General features: G+C 36.0%; 1 protein-coding gene across 1 annotated transcript; it reads right to left on the minus strand.

The window, feature by feature from the left end:
* Positions 1–98: 98 nt before the first annotated feature.
* LOC107849258 lies at positions 99–4621 on the minus strand. Its single transcript, XM_016693877.2, is given in 3 exon segments — positions 99–1543; positions 1546–1609; positions 4325–4621. Coding segments are annotated over 3 exon segments (1590 nt in total). The 3' UTR covers positions 99–314.
* Between the last annotated feature and the right edge of the window lie 11974 nt (positions 4622–16595).

The raw sequence follows: 16595 nt of genomic DNA on the forward strand, positions 1-16595 counted from the left end.
TTTTTTCTCGTTCTTATATACAACTGGGGACTCCTAGAACAGGCACAAGGTGATTTGACATTATTTGGAATTGGAGGATTAGCCTTCCATTCTTTTTGAAGTACTTCATCACAAGAAGGAAAAGTAGAAGAAAGGAAGGTAAATTGAAGTTAAAAACTAAAAAATTTCTCCTAATTATGTGTAACAAAAAGTTATTCCCTTCACAAGTACGCTATAATTTTACAATAGGATGTAACAATCTTCATTCATCATGATTGACCTATCAATAAACCATACAAAACACAAGTTTAGTTTTAACAAAAAAATGCAGGCTCCTAGACTGAAGAATGCCTCTGGCCATGGACTTGAATTTTAGAATGCAGACTTGAGCCTTCTGGAAGTCCCAGTGGTGCATCTTCACATGAACAGTTATCAACATTGAATAGCTCCCATTCTTTGATACCACATCCATCCAATGCAGATACCAACCTTTCTTTGTCCTTCTGAGCTGGATATTCTCCATCTGGGCTGACAAGAACTGCCCCGGTATATGACTGCCCCGCCACTCGTGCAGCTCCATGATAGTGGAACAGACCCCAGCTCAAATCGTCAGAAACATCTACAATTGTCCAGAACTCGTTAGAAACAACTCCATTATCCAATACACTGAAGTGAAATGTTCCGGGAACTTTTCCTCTTTTCACTCTATACTTCCGCCTTCTCCAGACCAAGTACCCTTCAAGCGTTCTTACCTGAAAAGCTGGCTCATACCAGAATGACCCTCTTGCTTTACCCCGATAGAATAATTGGTACTGGCATGGGAATTGGTCATAAGCTGGATTCTGCCCTGCTACAATGCGCCAACTCCAGTCCAATGTCCCTAACCAACCCACAAAGACGTCCTCAGCAATTTCAGGAGACAATTTCTCCCCTCGAAACTCTGACATTGGAGGCACACAAGGTTTTTCAGGGATCTTTGCATCGAGTTCAAGACAGTTATTCTTCTGCAGTACACAGAGAGAGAACTCTTCTAGGTATTTGCTCTCATATGAGGCAATACAACGATAATTGCATACTTGATCTACAGGGCTGCAGTTGTTCAAGCATTGAAGTGCCTTCCTACAGTTAGGATCCAGTAGACAATTTAATATCTGAGGCCCGCAGTTCAAGGTGGAGAATCCTTTTGCTCTAAGGTTCTTCAGCGTTGAAACTGGTGTTATATAAGCATTAATTATAACTAATAAGCAGAACCGTATGTCATCAGAATTATGCCTTTCCCAAGCGTCAAACACTGTTCGGGCTATCTCCACAGATTCGTCCAGTTTCTTAGATTGAGAGAATGGAAGTAAACTGCTAAATATGTCTCCCCTCTTTTTAGTTTCAACAAAACATCCACCTAGTTTGTTTCTTAGTGCCAAAGAGGAATCAAAGCATATGATGTTTGGTACACTCTGGCTGTTAGACTGTATCCAGTTGACTGATCCTTCATTTCTGACAGCAACGACCACCAAAATGTCAGCACGATCCAGCTCATTTCTAACGTGGTTGACAGTTTCATCTTCATATTGACAAAGTTGTCGGAAAAGACCATCATTTCAAACTCTTCATCAACCCATTTCAGTCTCTCTGCCTTGCATTTGTAAAAGGAAGCAAAGTATAATATCGTCAACAAAATACAATTGCATATGTATATTCTCATAACTGTGAAGTAAAGCAATGTTCTTACAAAACACAAGCCATTTCTATAGCAATGTCTAAAGAATGATTATGCTTGTGGCTTGTGGGCATACAGAGAGAGGGGAGAAAGAGTAGTTACAGTAGTCTTGGGTGAATATTTCAATGAACACCAGGTAGAAAAGCAAAACACCCTTGTTCTAACCCATGTTCAGAGGCGGATCTAGGATTTTGAGGTTGCGGGTGTCATGTCACTTTTAACGTTAAAGCTACTACTCAAAAAGAATAATTTTTATGGGCATCCCACTGGAATTTGGCTTGTTAGTCAAAGATTTTTTAAGAAAAATTTCATTGAAACATTATCGAAGAACCTAATTTTTACGAATTCAGCTGGAAATCAATTAATTTTTTGCTTTACGTTTTGCTATTTACACTGCGTCAAATAAGACAAATATTTTGTCGATTTTATAGACTTTGGGTTTCGATTTGATTATTTATCTTTTCAATTTGTATAGACAAATAGATCAAATAATAAAAATGTGATTATTATTATAAATACTATCGAAAACAACCTTTCTACTTCTCCGGAGGTAGTGCATGGACTGCATACATTTTACCCTCCTCAGACCCCACTATGTGGGAATACACTGGGTTTGTTGTCGTTGTTATTACTATAACTTGTATAAATAAGAGTTAAATTCAACCTATCAGTCAACGTGAAAGTACAAAATAGTTGCCAACATTCAATGGATATTTTCAATTCTATTGTTAAGAAATTATAACATCAAGCCAAGTATCATTATTATGATTTACGAGGAGAGGTTAACTATAAATTTGAAGGAAGAAGGAATCTTCAATTTTGTTCTACACTTAAGTTAAAAATTCTTAAACAAAGATTGAGTCGAGAGGAAAAAAACTTATAGAAAATAGAATAACGAACAAAAAGTAACAAAATACTACTGGCGTCTGAACTTGAACTCTGGTATACTACGTGAAATTTCAGCGCGTTTGCCAATGACACTACTTCCTCAACTGCTGCACCGGGTGACACTTAAATAATATATCGATTTTATTCAATATATATATATACACACACAGAGTTATCCGATCGAAGTTTGCGGGTGCCATGCCACCAGTTAACCCCTGTAGATCCGCCCCTGCCTATGTTGCTCAAATTTTTCAAAAATGTCGATGGGTGCATGTTGGATCCTCCAAAATTTTGGAGGATCCGACGGGTGTGACAACATTTTTGAGAGTCCGAGCAACATGGTTCTAACTGTCAAAAATCAAGATTATCACAATGTGGTACATCCAATATTACTCAACAGAGCCGTAAATCAAGGAGACAATCAGAAAATGAGAAAACACTCCACCTCCACCCCTTCATCTAAGATGCGTGGACTCTTCTCTTTCAATGTCGCATCCATGTCAGATTCTCCAAAAATACGCTACTTTTGGAGAATCGCAACACGCAGCTATTGATACTTTTGAATTGTAGCCATGAATCAAAGAGACAATTAGAAAATGAGAAAATACTCCACCTCCCCCCCTTTATCTAAGTTGCATGGACTCTTCTCTTTCAACGTCGCACCCATGTCAGATTCTCCAAAAATACGCTACTTTTGGAAAATCGCAACACACAACTGTTGATATTTTTGAAGTGTCCGAACAACATAGCCCTTCAGTGAAAAAGTAGAAAATGATTTCTAACATCCACAAACTCTACAAGACTTGGTAAAAAATAGCTGGTCTCATTTAATCCAAAAAATAACTAACTCCTCATAAACAAATCCTCACTCTTCCTCTACTAATGTGAGATTTCAAAAGAAGATTGAGGATAGGCTCCTTAGAATCTTCAACCTTGGTTAGTGGTCACATTTTATTCATGAAATGGCTTGAATTGGTATTAGCCTGTTAACGTTGCACTAGACTTTGAGACAATTTCATCAAGAAATTTGAATTACGCTGCCTCATTTCAGGCTGCCATCCTATTTCCAATAATTGACAGCTCAACATCAATTCCTAGCAGAACATGTAATCTAACAAAAACTAAAACAACATGAGCTAAATCACCTCATATTCCTTGTCGAAACACATGAAACTAAGAATAATTTACACAAAAGTGAAAAAAGGATACAATATTTTTTTTCAAAATCCCAAGCATCAGATTGAAGATCTTAAATTAACCAATATGGGATATCAAAACATAGCCACTACTTCTTTCTAACAATATGTATTACTATCTCTGTCCAATTTGTGTAACACCCTTTCATTATTGGCTAGTTCCTAAAATATATCTTTGTATATTTAGTAACAATTTAAATTACTCTCCCTCCATTCTAATTTATGTAACACTTAATTTAAATTACTCTCTTGCCATTCTAATTTATGTAACACTTTTTCCCTTTCAGTCGATACCTAAAAGGATGATACCTTTCTATATTTATAACCATTTAACTTTAAAATGCACAATTACCCTTAATATGATAATTTACATTCAAATAACTATAGCTCACAAAATTAATGAACAACTTCAAATAAACATGTAAGAAAATGTTGATCAAGGGAAATTTGATTGGCTCTTGAAATCCAAATGTGGCATATAAACTGGGAGGAAGGAAGTATATAAGTTGGGAGTGGAAGAGAGTAATTGGAGTTGGAAAATACTTACAGTGTGAAGCATGACATGAAGCCAAGGAGCAGACTTAAGAGGATTAACACTAGCCTCTCCAACAATACTCACTATTCTCACGGCACCTCTTTTTTTCTCTCCTTCCTTCATCTCCACATTTACAGCAACATTAATTCTCCCATTACATGTAATTTTCTGCCGAAGATGACAAGAAAAAATGGACCCTTTACTTTGGAGAACAAAAGGCTTCGGAGTTGTTTGGATCTTCAAATTCCGTTTAACCGGAAAAGCTACCGGAGAATTGATGGAGGAGGATGGTGCTACGTTTACTATCATAGTTGGTTGAGAAAATTGAAGAAAAGGTGTTTCTTAAGTTTTTATTAGTATTGGTGACATTGATCAAATATAATGCTCAAAGACTTGATTAATTTAATTGGAGATTTAATTAATATTTTTAAAAATTTTAAAATATAAATCAATGCACACCCCTCTCTCCAACATCCCGTCTCAACTCTCTCTCTATAACTTCTCCAACAGTTTTGCAAACAATTTTACAAACCATCGTCAACGAATTTCAATCTCCATGACTTTCAATCTCTATGATAATAGTTTCAAGTTTTTTATTGTTCCTTTTCGTCTTTTAACCGTCAAGAGACGTGACAACATTTTCCGGCGACTTCCGGCAAAAACAACTTAGAGTACTTCATCGTTTCTTTTCGACTTTCACAGATAAAAAATTAGGACTTTTTAGTTATGAAGAAAAAGAGAAATTTGAGTTAACTTCTCTTCTAGTATGGATTAACAATTTTAATATTTGTTGCTTAAAAACCAAATGGGGACTCAAGAAAATTCTAATTTATGGTATTTCTTCTCTTAATATGTGTCACAACCCAAATCAAGGCCTGGCCATAACGGGTATCTCAAGTGCATCGAGATCACCCCTTTAGCTAATTCCAACGTAACCAATATATGTATGACAAGATAGGAAAGATAATCCCAAAAGTCTATATGAGATCATTATCCGAAAAATCATCCACAATACCAAAACTAATACCGAACATCAACCATAATACCCATTTCCACAATAGTCCAACAAAGCCTCTAATAAAATCGAATACTAGTAAAATATCCAGACCTGCCCACGACCATAACCAAAAAAAATCTAAAATAAAGTCGTAAGACAAAGGAAATCAAAGCATGAAATGAAGTTTCCGAAGAATGAAAGCTCACCACTTCAAGTTAACTCTCGATCTAACTACGAACACCTGATCACTATATAAAAAATGTAGACTTGCCTTCGGACCCTGCATCGCATGGAGATACTGCATCTGAAGACGGTTAGCAGTTGGAGCGCTAGCATGTAATTTAGGGATAAAGGAGTAAAGTAGTGCCATAATCCATAATATGAATACTAGTAAAACTAAATGCACAACATCATATGCAATGCATAAATATATGTATATCATATATAGGGGAAAAGGGAACAAGGCTTAGCATGCACTTTTAAATCATTAGCCTGGACTGTGTAGCTCTGCCGTCCTAAAGGCACCCACGGGCTATATGAGTTCAACTCCCCTTACTGAAAGGGCCCCAATGCGTGTTAGCCGCACGTACTTGAGAAAACATGAGAAGGCTAATGCCATTTCCAAAATATAAAGTGTGTCTCATGCACATGGTCACTATGACCAAACCTCATGTTGGTAAACATGAGTTTCCAGTATCGGTCCCCCCGGGACCTCCACCTTCCACGGATTTTCTATATAACCTTCTTTAAGTCCATATTAAAATCATTTACACATTTCCAACCACTTACTTAGGAGTCTTTTAATTAGGCATTTCCCGTTGGTATCGTCATACCAAAATTAGTGCTTGCAAGTCTGTTCCATTTTTGCCACGAGTTGACTCCACAGTTTCTAATTTAAAAACCAAAGTCATTGCCACCAAGGCCTTTTCAAAACCATTTGAAAGCCAAACCAAACCAAACCTATTCATGTTTCATTTACCATTTATGCAAATGCAAGAATTTCAAGAGTAGTCAAACTATGAGAACTAATCATATTCATTGTCAATTTCACAAACAGGTTGAGGGCACATAATTTTCAACACCATATATCAAGGTAAAATCATCAACTTGGGGATTAACCATGACCCCTTAGTTTAATTAACATTTCCATGCATCCTACAATGTTCAAAATCATAAATAAAACATAATTATTGCATAATAAACCATGAAAAAAATATTTAAACCAATCACATTCACACCCTCAACCCATAGTTCAAAACGCATCATCAAAATCATGAATAATAAATTAATTTTCATGCCATTAAAAAAACACAAGTATAGGGAAAGAGGTATATGACTTAATTACCAAGAAACTTGAAGAAATTGACACCCTTAAGACCCTAGATGACCACCTCTTTGAACCCTAGTCTTCACTTGAAAAGGAAAATTTGAGAGAGAATGTATAAGAATGAATAGTGACCTTCGTATATTAAGAATCTGACAGAAATCGGTCTTTATAGTGATTAATAAATTATTTATAGGTGAAAGGACCCCTTTACCCCTCACCCCACTTTAAAAGAACAAGACAACCCGAAATTACTATAGGTTCGTGGCACGAACCTTATCGCGGAGGTCCAGCCTTCGTGTCACGGGACTTATTGCGGTGATTATCTTCTGTGTCATGGAGGTTATCGTGGAGACTAACCTCTGTGGTATGCCAATATCACAGAGGCTTACTTCCTTCGTGACCCAAAATCACTTCGAACCCTGTTCAAAAATTCTGAAACTCTTCTGGGTTACCATTTTAAAATCTCCGAACATAAATTGAGTCAAAAATCGATATTTCAAGCACAAAAAGATAAAAAATAAAATACCTAAAATTTCAAGGGTGTTACATTATCCCCCTTAGGATTATTCGCCCTCAAATGATAAGCTAGGACACGTTTCATATGAGAATGATAATAACACACCAAAATCAAAAGATAAACCCGGATAACAACAAAGAAGAATGGAATTCATACCTCAAGCTTCTTCATCTGTCACATGGAATAGAAATGGATACTTAGCCTTCATATCTTCTTTCGCTTCCCAAGTAGCTTCTTCTACTTTATGGTTCCTCCAAATGACCTTTACCAATGATACATCCTTAGTACCTAACCTACGAACTTGTCTATCTAAGATATCTACTGGGACTTTTTCGTAAGACAAGGAATCCAAGACACCAACATTCTCAATAGTCCAACATTCTTAATAGGCACCACCAAGGAAGGATCACCCATACATTTCCTCAACATGGACACATGAAACACAGGGTGAATAGAACCTAAACTTACAAGCAAATATAACTCATAAGCAACACTTCACACTCTCTTCAAAAATCATATAAGGACCAACGTAACAGGGACTGAGCTTTCCCTTCTTTCCAAAATACATCACTCCCTTCATGGGAGACACCTTCAAGAACACCCAATCACCCACATTGAACTCCAGCTCTATTCTCCTCACATCCGCATAGGACTTTTAGTGAATTTGGGTAGTCTTAAGCCTATCTCGAGTTACCTTCACCTTCTCCATAGCTTGATGAACTAAATTGGGACCAACCTTGTGTCACCAACTTCGAACCACCAAATGAGAGATTTGCACCTTCTACCATACAACGCCTCAAACGGAGCCATGCCAATGCTAGAGTGATAGCTATTATTGTACGCAAACTTTATAAGAGGTAAGTGGTCAACGTAACCACCACCATGATCAATTATAGAGGCTCAAAGCATATCCTCTAAAGTCTAAATAGTCCTTTCCACTTATCCATCCGTCTGCGGGTGAAAAATAGTACTGAGGGTCACTTTAGTCCCTAAACCTTGCTGAAATGACCGCAAAAAATGAGATGAGAACTGAGTACCCCAATAAAAAATAATGGAAACTGGAGTGCCATGCAACTTCACAATCTTCTGAATAAATAACCTCGAACAATCCTTGGCAGAATAATTAGTCCTCACTAGCAAGGAGTAAGAAGACTTAGTCATCCTATCCACGATGACCTAAATAGAATCAAATTAGTTTCGAGACTATGGAAGACCAATAATAAAATTAATATTTATCACTTTCCATTTCCATACAGGCAACTCAACTTTTTGAGACAACCCACCAGGCCTCAACTGCTCCACTTTTACTTGTTGACACACCATGCACTTAACCATAAAATTTGCTACATCCCTCTTCATGTTATTTCACCAATAGATCTCCTTAAGGTTGTGATACATCTTTGTCAAACTAGGATGAACTGAATAACATGACTCATGATCTTCGTCCAAAATTCTACCTTGCAGCCCAACTACATAAGGAACACACAACCTTCATTGGTACCTCAAGATACCATCACTGCCAATCTCAAAAGCCATCACGTTCTGCCTACCCACATCATTCTTGATTTTTATCAAGATGGGATCCAACACCCGTTTCTCCTTTAACTCAACACCAAGAGATGACTTCTCTGCCCCCTGAACAAATAGACCACTATCCTTAGAATCTAAGAGATAAACTCTAAGATTAGCCAAATGGTGAATATCCTTCTCCAAGTCCTGTTTCTCCTCCTCCACATGAGACAAACTCCCCATAGATTACCTGCTAAGAGCATCAACAACCACGTTAGATTACCTGGGTGATAGTGGAGACTCATGTCATAGTCCTTGAGTAACTCAAGCCATCTCCTATGTCAAAGATTCAAATCCTTCTGGGTGAATACATACTGCAGGCTCTTATGATATGAAAAGATATCAACATGGACCCCATATAAATAATGCCACCAAATCTTCAATACAAATACCACAACCAACAACTCTAAATCATGAGATGGATAATATATCTAATGAACTTTCAATTGCCTAGAAGCATATGTTACCACCTTGCCATGATGCATCAATACACAACCAAGTCCCACATGGGACACATCACAATAAACCACAAAAGCACTACCCTCGGGCAAAGTCAAAACTAAAGCAGAAGTCAATTTATCTTTTAGCTTCTCAAAACTATGTTCACAAACATCGGACCATAGAAACTTCACCTTCTTCTGAGTCAACCTCGTCAAAGGTGCAACAATCGATGAGAAGCTCTCCACAAACCTCCTATCATAACCCGCTAAATCCAAAAAGCTTCAAATATCAATTGGAGTCATGCGTCTAGGCAACTTCTTAACCACCACAAATTTCTATAGATCCACTATGATCCTTTCACTAGAGAAAACATGACCTCAAAAAGTAACAATATTCAACCAAAATTCACATTTCAAAAAATTAGCAGACATTTGCTAATCTTTTAGGGTCTGCATTACAACACGAAGGTGATTGGCATGATCCACCTCACTTTTGAATTTACCAGAATATCATCTATAAACACAATCACAAACAAGTCCAACAACTGACAGAATACCCGATTTATGAGATCCATAAATGCCGCCGGAGCATTGGTCAACCCAAAAAATATAACCAAGAACTCAAAATATCTATACCGAGTATGCAAGTCAGTCTTAGGGATATCCTCCTCCCTAATATTAAGCTGATGATAGCCCGATCAAAGGTTAATCTTAGAGAAATACTTAGCACCCTGAAGTTGGCCAAATAGATCATCAATCCTAGAAAGCAGGTACTTATTCTTTACAGTTACCTTGTTCAACTGACGATAATCAAATAAATTTGAATGGAACCATTCTTATTACGCACAAAAAGAATGAGAGCACCCCAAGAAGACACACTAGGGTGGATGAAACCCTTATAAAAAAGATCCTTTAACTGCTCATTAAGTTCTTTCAACTCAGCTGAAGCTATTCTATATGTGTCCAGAAGAAGATCAATCCAAAAATCAATTTCTCCATAGAGAGGGACACCTGAAAGATCATCAGGAAAAACCTCAGGAAATTCCCTAACTACGGGAACAAATCGTAAAGAAAGAACCTTTGAGTTAGAATTCTTAACCCAGACCAGATGATAAAGACACCTCTTGGAAATCAATTTTTGGGCTCTAAGGTAAGATATGAACCTCCACTTAGGCACTAGGGAACTCCCTTCCTACTCAATAACTAACTCATAGGGAATTTAAAGATGATCTTATGGGTCTAACATTCTAAAGAGGCATATTAAGAGTGCAACCAGTCCATCTTTAAGATAACATCAAAATCTAGCATGTCTAACTTAAACATATCCACCAAAGTTTACCTACCACCAACAGATACCACATAATCCTTATAGACCTTTTTAGAAACCACTGAGTCACCCAGGGAATAGAAATAAAAAAGGGTCCAAAATATGCTCGGGATTGAAACTAAAATGCACAGCCACAAATGGGGTCACATAATAAAGAGTATACCCTAGGTCAAGTAAATATTACGCATCATAAGAAAGGAGTTTTAACATACTAGTGAAGACATTAGGTGATGCCTCAAACTCCTGATGGATAGTAAGAGCATACAAATGATTCCGACCTGTACTGGTACTAGAAGTGGCACCCCTTGGTGTAGAAGCTAACGATGTGGAAAGTGGAACCTTATTAGCTCCTACAGAAACTTTGATACCAGGGTAATCCCTAAGCATATATCTCAGCTGGCAATAATTGAAACATGAATTCTTCCCCTTATCACAGAATCCACGATGCAACTGACTACACAGTCTACAAGAAGGATATGACAAAGTGGATTATGCCCCACTGGCCTGAGATTGGACACCTTTTTCCTTATAACGATGATCTCCATGTGTCTTTAGATAGGGAACACTAGCCATTGAATATGAACCCAAATTTTTGAACTTTTTCTTAGACCATTTCCCACCATCTCTACCACTCTGCTGCTGACTTTCATCCTGATCTAAATATTAAAACTTCTTACTCTGCCTCTCCCCCATATCTGCTTGCTTCTTTATTTCCTCCTCAACCAGTTGCATATACACCACGAGCTAGAGATGTCCACATCATTATTTAACAAGGCAACTTTGCTCTCCAAAATCAACTTATGAGACAAACCAAAAATGAACTTCCTTATTCTAGCCCTCATGCTAGACACTAGCTCAGGAGCATATCATGACAATTGGTGGAATTTCAAGACATACTCCTTCACTGACATTTTGCCTTACTTTAAATTCACAAACTCCTCCGTTTTTGCCTCTCTCAACTCTTGAACAAAGAAGCGGTCAAAAAAGGCACCAGAGAAATCCTTCCATAAAGAAAACTCAACATCATTACCCCTAAGCCGCTCTTACTCTTTATACCATTGGTATGCCACATTGTTCAACTGATAAGCAACAAATTCCACACCCTCTACCTCAGTAGCATGCATAACCCAAAAGATCTTCTCCATCTCATTTATAAAACCTTGAGAATCCTCATCAACCTTAGTACCAGTTAAAGTTGGAGGGCTCAACCTCATAAACTAGTTGACTCAAGTAGCCTCAGATGAACTCCCAGTAATACCAGCAGAACCCGTCTAACGTGACTGAGATATCACTAACTAGGTTAATCAGGTGAATGGATTGTGGAACTTATCATTAGTGATACCTCTCTGAGGTAACTGAACAAGAGTGTTACCCTCTAGAGAAGGATTAGAGGAGACCGGTGGAGCTTTGCAGGAACAATCAAATCTAGCGACCCTTGACTGTATCTATACCCCATAAGTTGGATGACATCTACCCACATTGTCCTCACGTGGGACGAATGAGTTTCCATGAGCTCCAGATCGTATGGGATGCATGATCTATAAGGCAGATAAATGGGAGTTATTAGAATCCAAGACCTTAGACTCTATAGACTAAAAATAAGACAAACAAGAAAGGAAAACATTCCTAAATGCCTCATAGACTCTCTCTTATAAGTGTGGTGCACTATACACCCATAAAAGAGACTCTACTTAACATGACTTTGTGGACACCCCATGACACTGAAACCTAGGCTCTAATACCAACTTTGTCACAACCCAAACTAGGGCCTGCCCATGATGGGTATCTTAAGTCCATCAAAGATCAGAGATCACCCCCTTAGCTCATTCTAACATAACCAATATATGTATGACAAGATAGTAAAGATAAACCCAAAAGTCTATATGAGATCATTATTCAAAAAACCATCCACAGTACCAAAACTAATACTGAACATCAACCATAATACCTATATCCACATTAATCCAACAAAGTCTCTAACAAAACTGAATACCAATAAAATATCGGAACATGTCCTCGACCATAGCCAAAATAAATCTAAAATATAGTCTTTGACAAGGGAAACCAAAACATGAGAGAAAGTCTTCTGAAGGATGAAAAACTTACCACTTCAAGTTAACTCTTGATCTAACCATGAACACCTGATCACTGTACAAAAAAGGTATACTTACCTTTGGACCCTGCATCATGTGGGGATACAGCGTCAGAATACGGTTAGCAGTTGGAGCGCTAGCATGTAATTCAGGGATAAATGAGTAAAGTAATGACATAATCCATAATATGAATACAATTAAAGCCCAATGCAAAATATTATATACGATACTTATATATATATATATCATATGTCGAGGAAAAAGAAATAAGGATTAGCATGCACTTTTAAATCATTAGCCTGGACTGTGTAGCTCTACATCCTAAAGGCACCTGCGGGAATATATAGATTCAGCTCCCCCTACTGAAAGGTCACCAGTGCATGTTAGCCGCACGTACCAAAGAAAACCCAAGAAGGCTAATTCCATTCCCAAACTATAAAGTGTGTTTTATGCATACGGTCACCATGACCAAACCTCACGTCAACAAACATGGTTTCCAGTATTGGTCCACTCGAGACCTCCACCTTCCTCGACTTTGCTACACAACCCCCTTTAAGTCCATATTAAAACCATTTACACATTCTCAATCATTTATCGAGGAGTCTTTTAATTAGGCATTTTTTGTTGGTATCGTTATACTGAAATTAGAGCTTGCAAGTCTATTCTATTTTTGTCATACAAAACTATTAAACCAAGTTGACTTCACAGTTTCCAATTTAAAAACCAAAGCCATATCTACCAAGGCCTTTTCAAAACCATTTGAACGCCAAACAAAACCAATTCATGTTCCATTTATTATTTATGAAAATACAAGGATTCCAAGAGTAGTCAAACTATGAGACAAAATCATATTCATTGTCAGTTTCACAAATAATTGAGGACACATAATTTTCAACACCATATATCAAGGAAAAATCATCAACTTGGTGATTAACCATGACCCCTTAGTTTAATTACCATTCCTATACATCCTACAATGTTTAAAATAATAAATAAAGAATAGTTATTGCATAATAAACCATAAAAGACATTTAAACCAATCACATTCACACCCTCAACCCATAGTTCAAAACGCATCATCAAAATCATAAATAATAAATTAATTTTCACGCCATTAAAAGAACACAAGTATAGGGAAAGAGGTACATGCCTTAATTACCAAGAACTTGAAGAAATTGATACCCTTAGACCTTAGATGACCACCTCTTTGAACCCTAGTCTTGACTTAAAAAGAGAAATTTGAGAGAGAATGTATGAGAGTTAATAATAACCTTAGTATATTGAAAAATGATATAAACAGGTCCTTATAGTGATAAAAAATTATTTATAGGTGAAAGGACCCATTTACCCCTCACCCCACTTTAAAAGAACAAGACAGTCCAAAATTACTATAGGTTTATGGAACAAACCTTATTACGGAGGTCCAACCTCCGTATCATGGACCTTATCACGATGATTATATTTCATGTCATAGAGGTTATCTCAGAGACCAACCTCAGTGGCATGCCAATATCATGAGGCTTACTGCCTCTGTGACCCAAAACAACTCTGAACCTTGTCCAAAAATTCTGAAACTCTTTTGGATTATCCTTTTATCATCCCTGAATATAAAATAAGTCAAATATTGATATTTTAAGAATGAGAAGGCCAAAAAATAAAATAACCAAAATTACAAGGGTGTTACAATATGATTATTGTCATATGGTACCTTAATTTGTGAAATATAATTTTTATTGTTATTTTAGTTCTTATTCTCGAACATTATTGTAAAAATAGTGAACTTGAATTTTAAAGTATGTTTTTGTTGTTGTTGTTGTTGTTGGTTGTATTTGTAAATATTGATAAATGTTCTGGCGTTGGAGCTGAATATTAATGTTGTTGATTTTGTTTGTGTTGTTGGTAAATTGATATTGTTGGTGTTGATGTATTACTAAATGTAAATATTGGTATTGTTGGTGTTGATTTATTTGTGTTATTGGTATTATTGTATTGGTAAACATGATGTATTGATAAATGGTGCTATTGTTGTTGATGTGTGAATGTATATAGCTAAAATTTTATTTTTACTGGTTTGTTTTGTTGTAACAGATGACCCATCTATTGGATAAAATCTAAAAAATTATTCCAACAGGTGACTGTAAATACTTTTGATGATTTTTCTAATAGATAGGTAATCTGTTGCAACAAATGATTCATCTGTTGGAAGAAATTAAAAGTCTTGATAGTTTTCTGTTGGAATAACTTTTATGATTCACCCAACAGATTATCCACCTATTACAACAGATGAGTGATCTTTTGAAAGGAATAAAAATGCCTTTAGTATTATTTTAATTTCTTCCAACAGATGGCTCATCTGTTACAATATATTACCCATCTGTTGTAAGATATCAAAACATTATTTCCAATACTGTTCTTATCTCTTCCAATAAATTACCCATTTATTGCAATAGATGGGTCATATATTGAAAGAAATCAAAACAATCTTGAATCTATTTTTATTATTTCCAATAGATCACTCATCTATTGCAACAAATGGGTAATCTATTACAACAAATCACTAATCTGTTGCAACAGATGAGTGATCTGTAGGAACTATAATTTTACAGTTACTCCTATACTTTTTTTAATGGTGCATAAATTAATTATAATATTTTTTATTTTCCTCTTATTTTTAGATAATATGTATCTCAAAAGAAATGAAAGTGAATCAAGTTCAAGTAAAGGAATAATTGAAGTAGCTAGACTACATTTACCACTATATGAGCTTGCTGTATAAGCAAAATCTCAATCAGAAGTAGAAGAAAAAGAAAATGAATATGAGGAAGAGGAAATCTTCAAAAGAGATTTTGAATTTAGTTCTAAAATTCAACATGACCCAAATGCTAATATTGATCCTAATAGCCTTTCCACCGTAGAGTTTGTCAAAACCTTCAGTATTGATAGTTTTTCTACGAGAATGTAGTGTGATAGTGCCATAGATTTAACTGGTGATTGTGTGATGAAGTCAACTATGAAAAAATCTTTTGATACCTTCAGAAAAATACTTTGAGAACAAAAATTGGATGCTTATTTTAGAAACAACTGCTTTGGGAGATATCTTAATTTGTCGGAGGACAGTAATGCTCATTTTCAAATGACAATGGTGTATGGTCTTCTCAAATGTAGGTTTATGTATGAAAATAAAGATAAAATGGATGAGGTATGGATAAATTACTAAGGCATGCCCATTTATTTTGGTTGGAAGGAGTTTACTATAGTTACTGGACGAAAATGCTATCCTCCTTCTCAACCTATACCTATTATAACACAAAAAAGCACCCCGCACACCAAATACAAGTCAAGTGATGGTGATGACTTGTTGTTTCTTGTTGGCCCAAGCTTTAAAAACATAAATTTGATAGAAGAGTTGAAAGATAAAAGATTTTCAAAGAAGCACAAGTAGTCATTGTGCTTGATTTGGTTTGTACATAATCAAGATCTTGATTTAATAAAGATCTTCGAGGATCTTGAGGCATTTAACAGCTATCCTTGGGGTCACGAAAGCTTCAAAATGAATGTCAAATATTTGTTGAGTCCATTAACGCCAAAGAGAGTCAACTTATATGGCTTTTCAGGGTAAATATTTCTTTTTTTATGTTTCATTTATTTTTTTATTGAATACTGCTTTTGATATATTAACATAATTTTATAGGCTTGGGCATTTGAAATCATTCCTTATCTCAGAAAACAAGTGAACTACCAAAAAGAAGTTACATGTCCAAAAATTCTGAGATTGTTGTCGGCCAAAAATGATAAAAAAGCAAAATTTCTTGAACTTTTCAATCACCCTAGAAAGCGGTAAGTCTAATTTTAATTTAGTTTTTATTTTAATTAATAATTTATTTAAATAATATAATCATCATTCTCATATATGTACTATTTTATTTTATATTATGCATCCGTGGCTTGTTCTGACTAAATGAGAATTGAAGATTCCATTTCTTATTATTTTACCGTCTATGCAAATTTTATCG

The sequence above is a fragment of the Capsicum annuum genome, chromosome 12 (genome assembly GCF_002878395.1).
Source record: "Capsicum annuum cultivar UCD-10X-F1 chromosome 12, UCD10Xv1.1, whole genome shotgun sequence".
Classification (NCBI taxonomy): domain Eukaryota; kingdom Viridiplantae; phylum Streptophyta; class Magnoliopsida; order Solanales; family Solanaceae; genus Capsicum; species Capsicum annuum.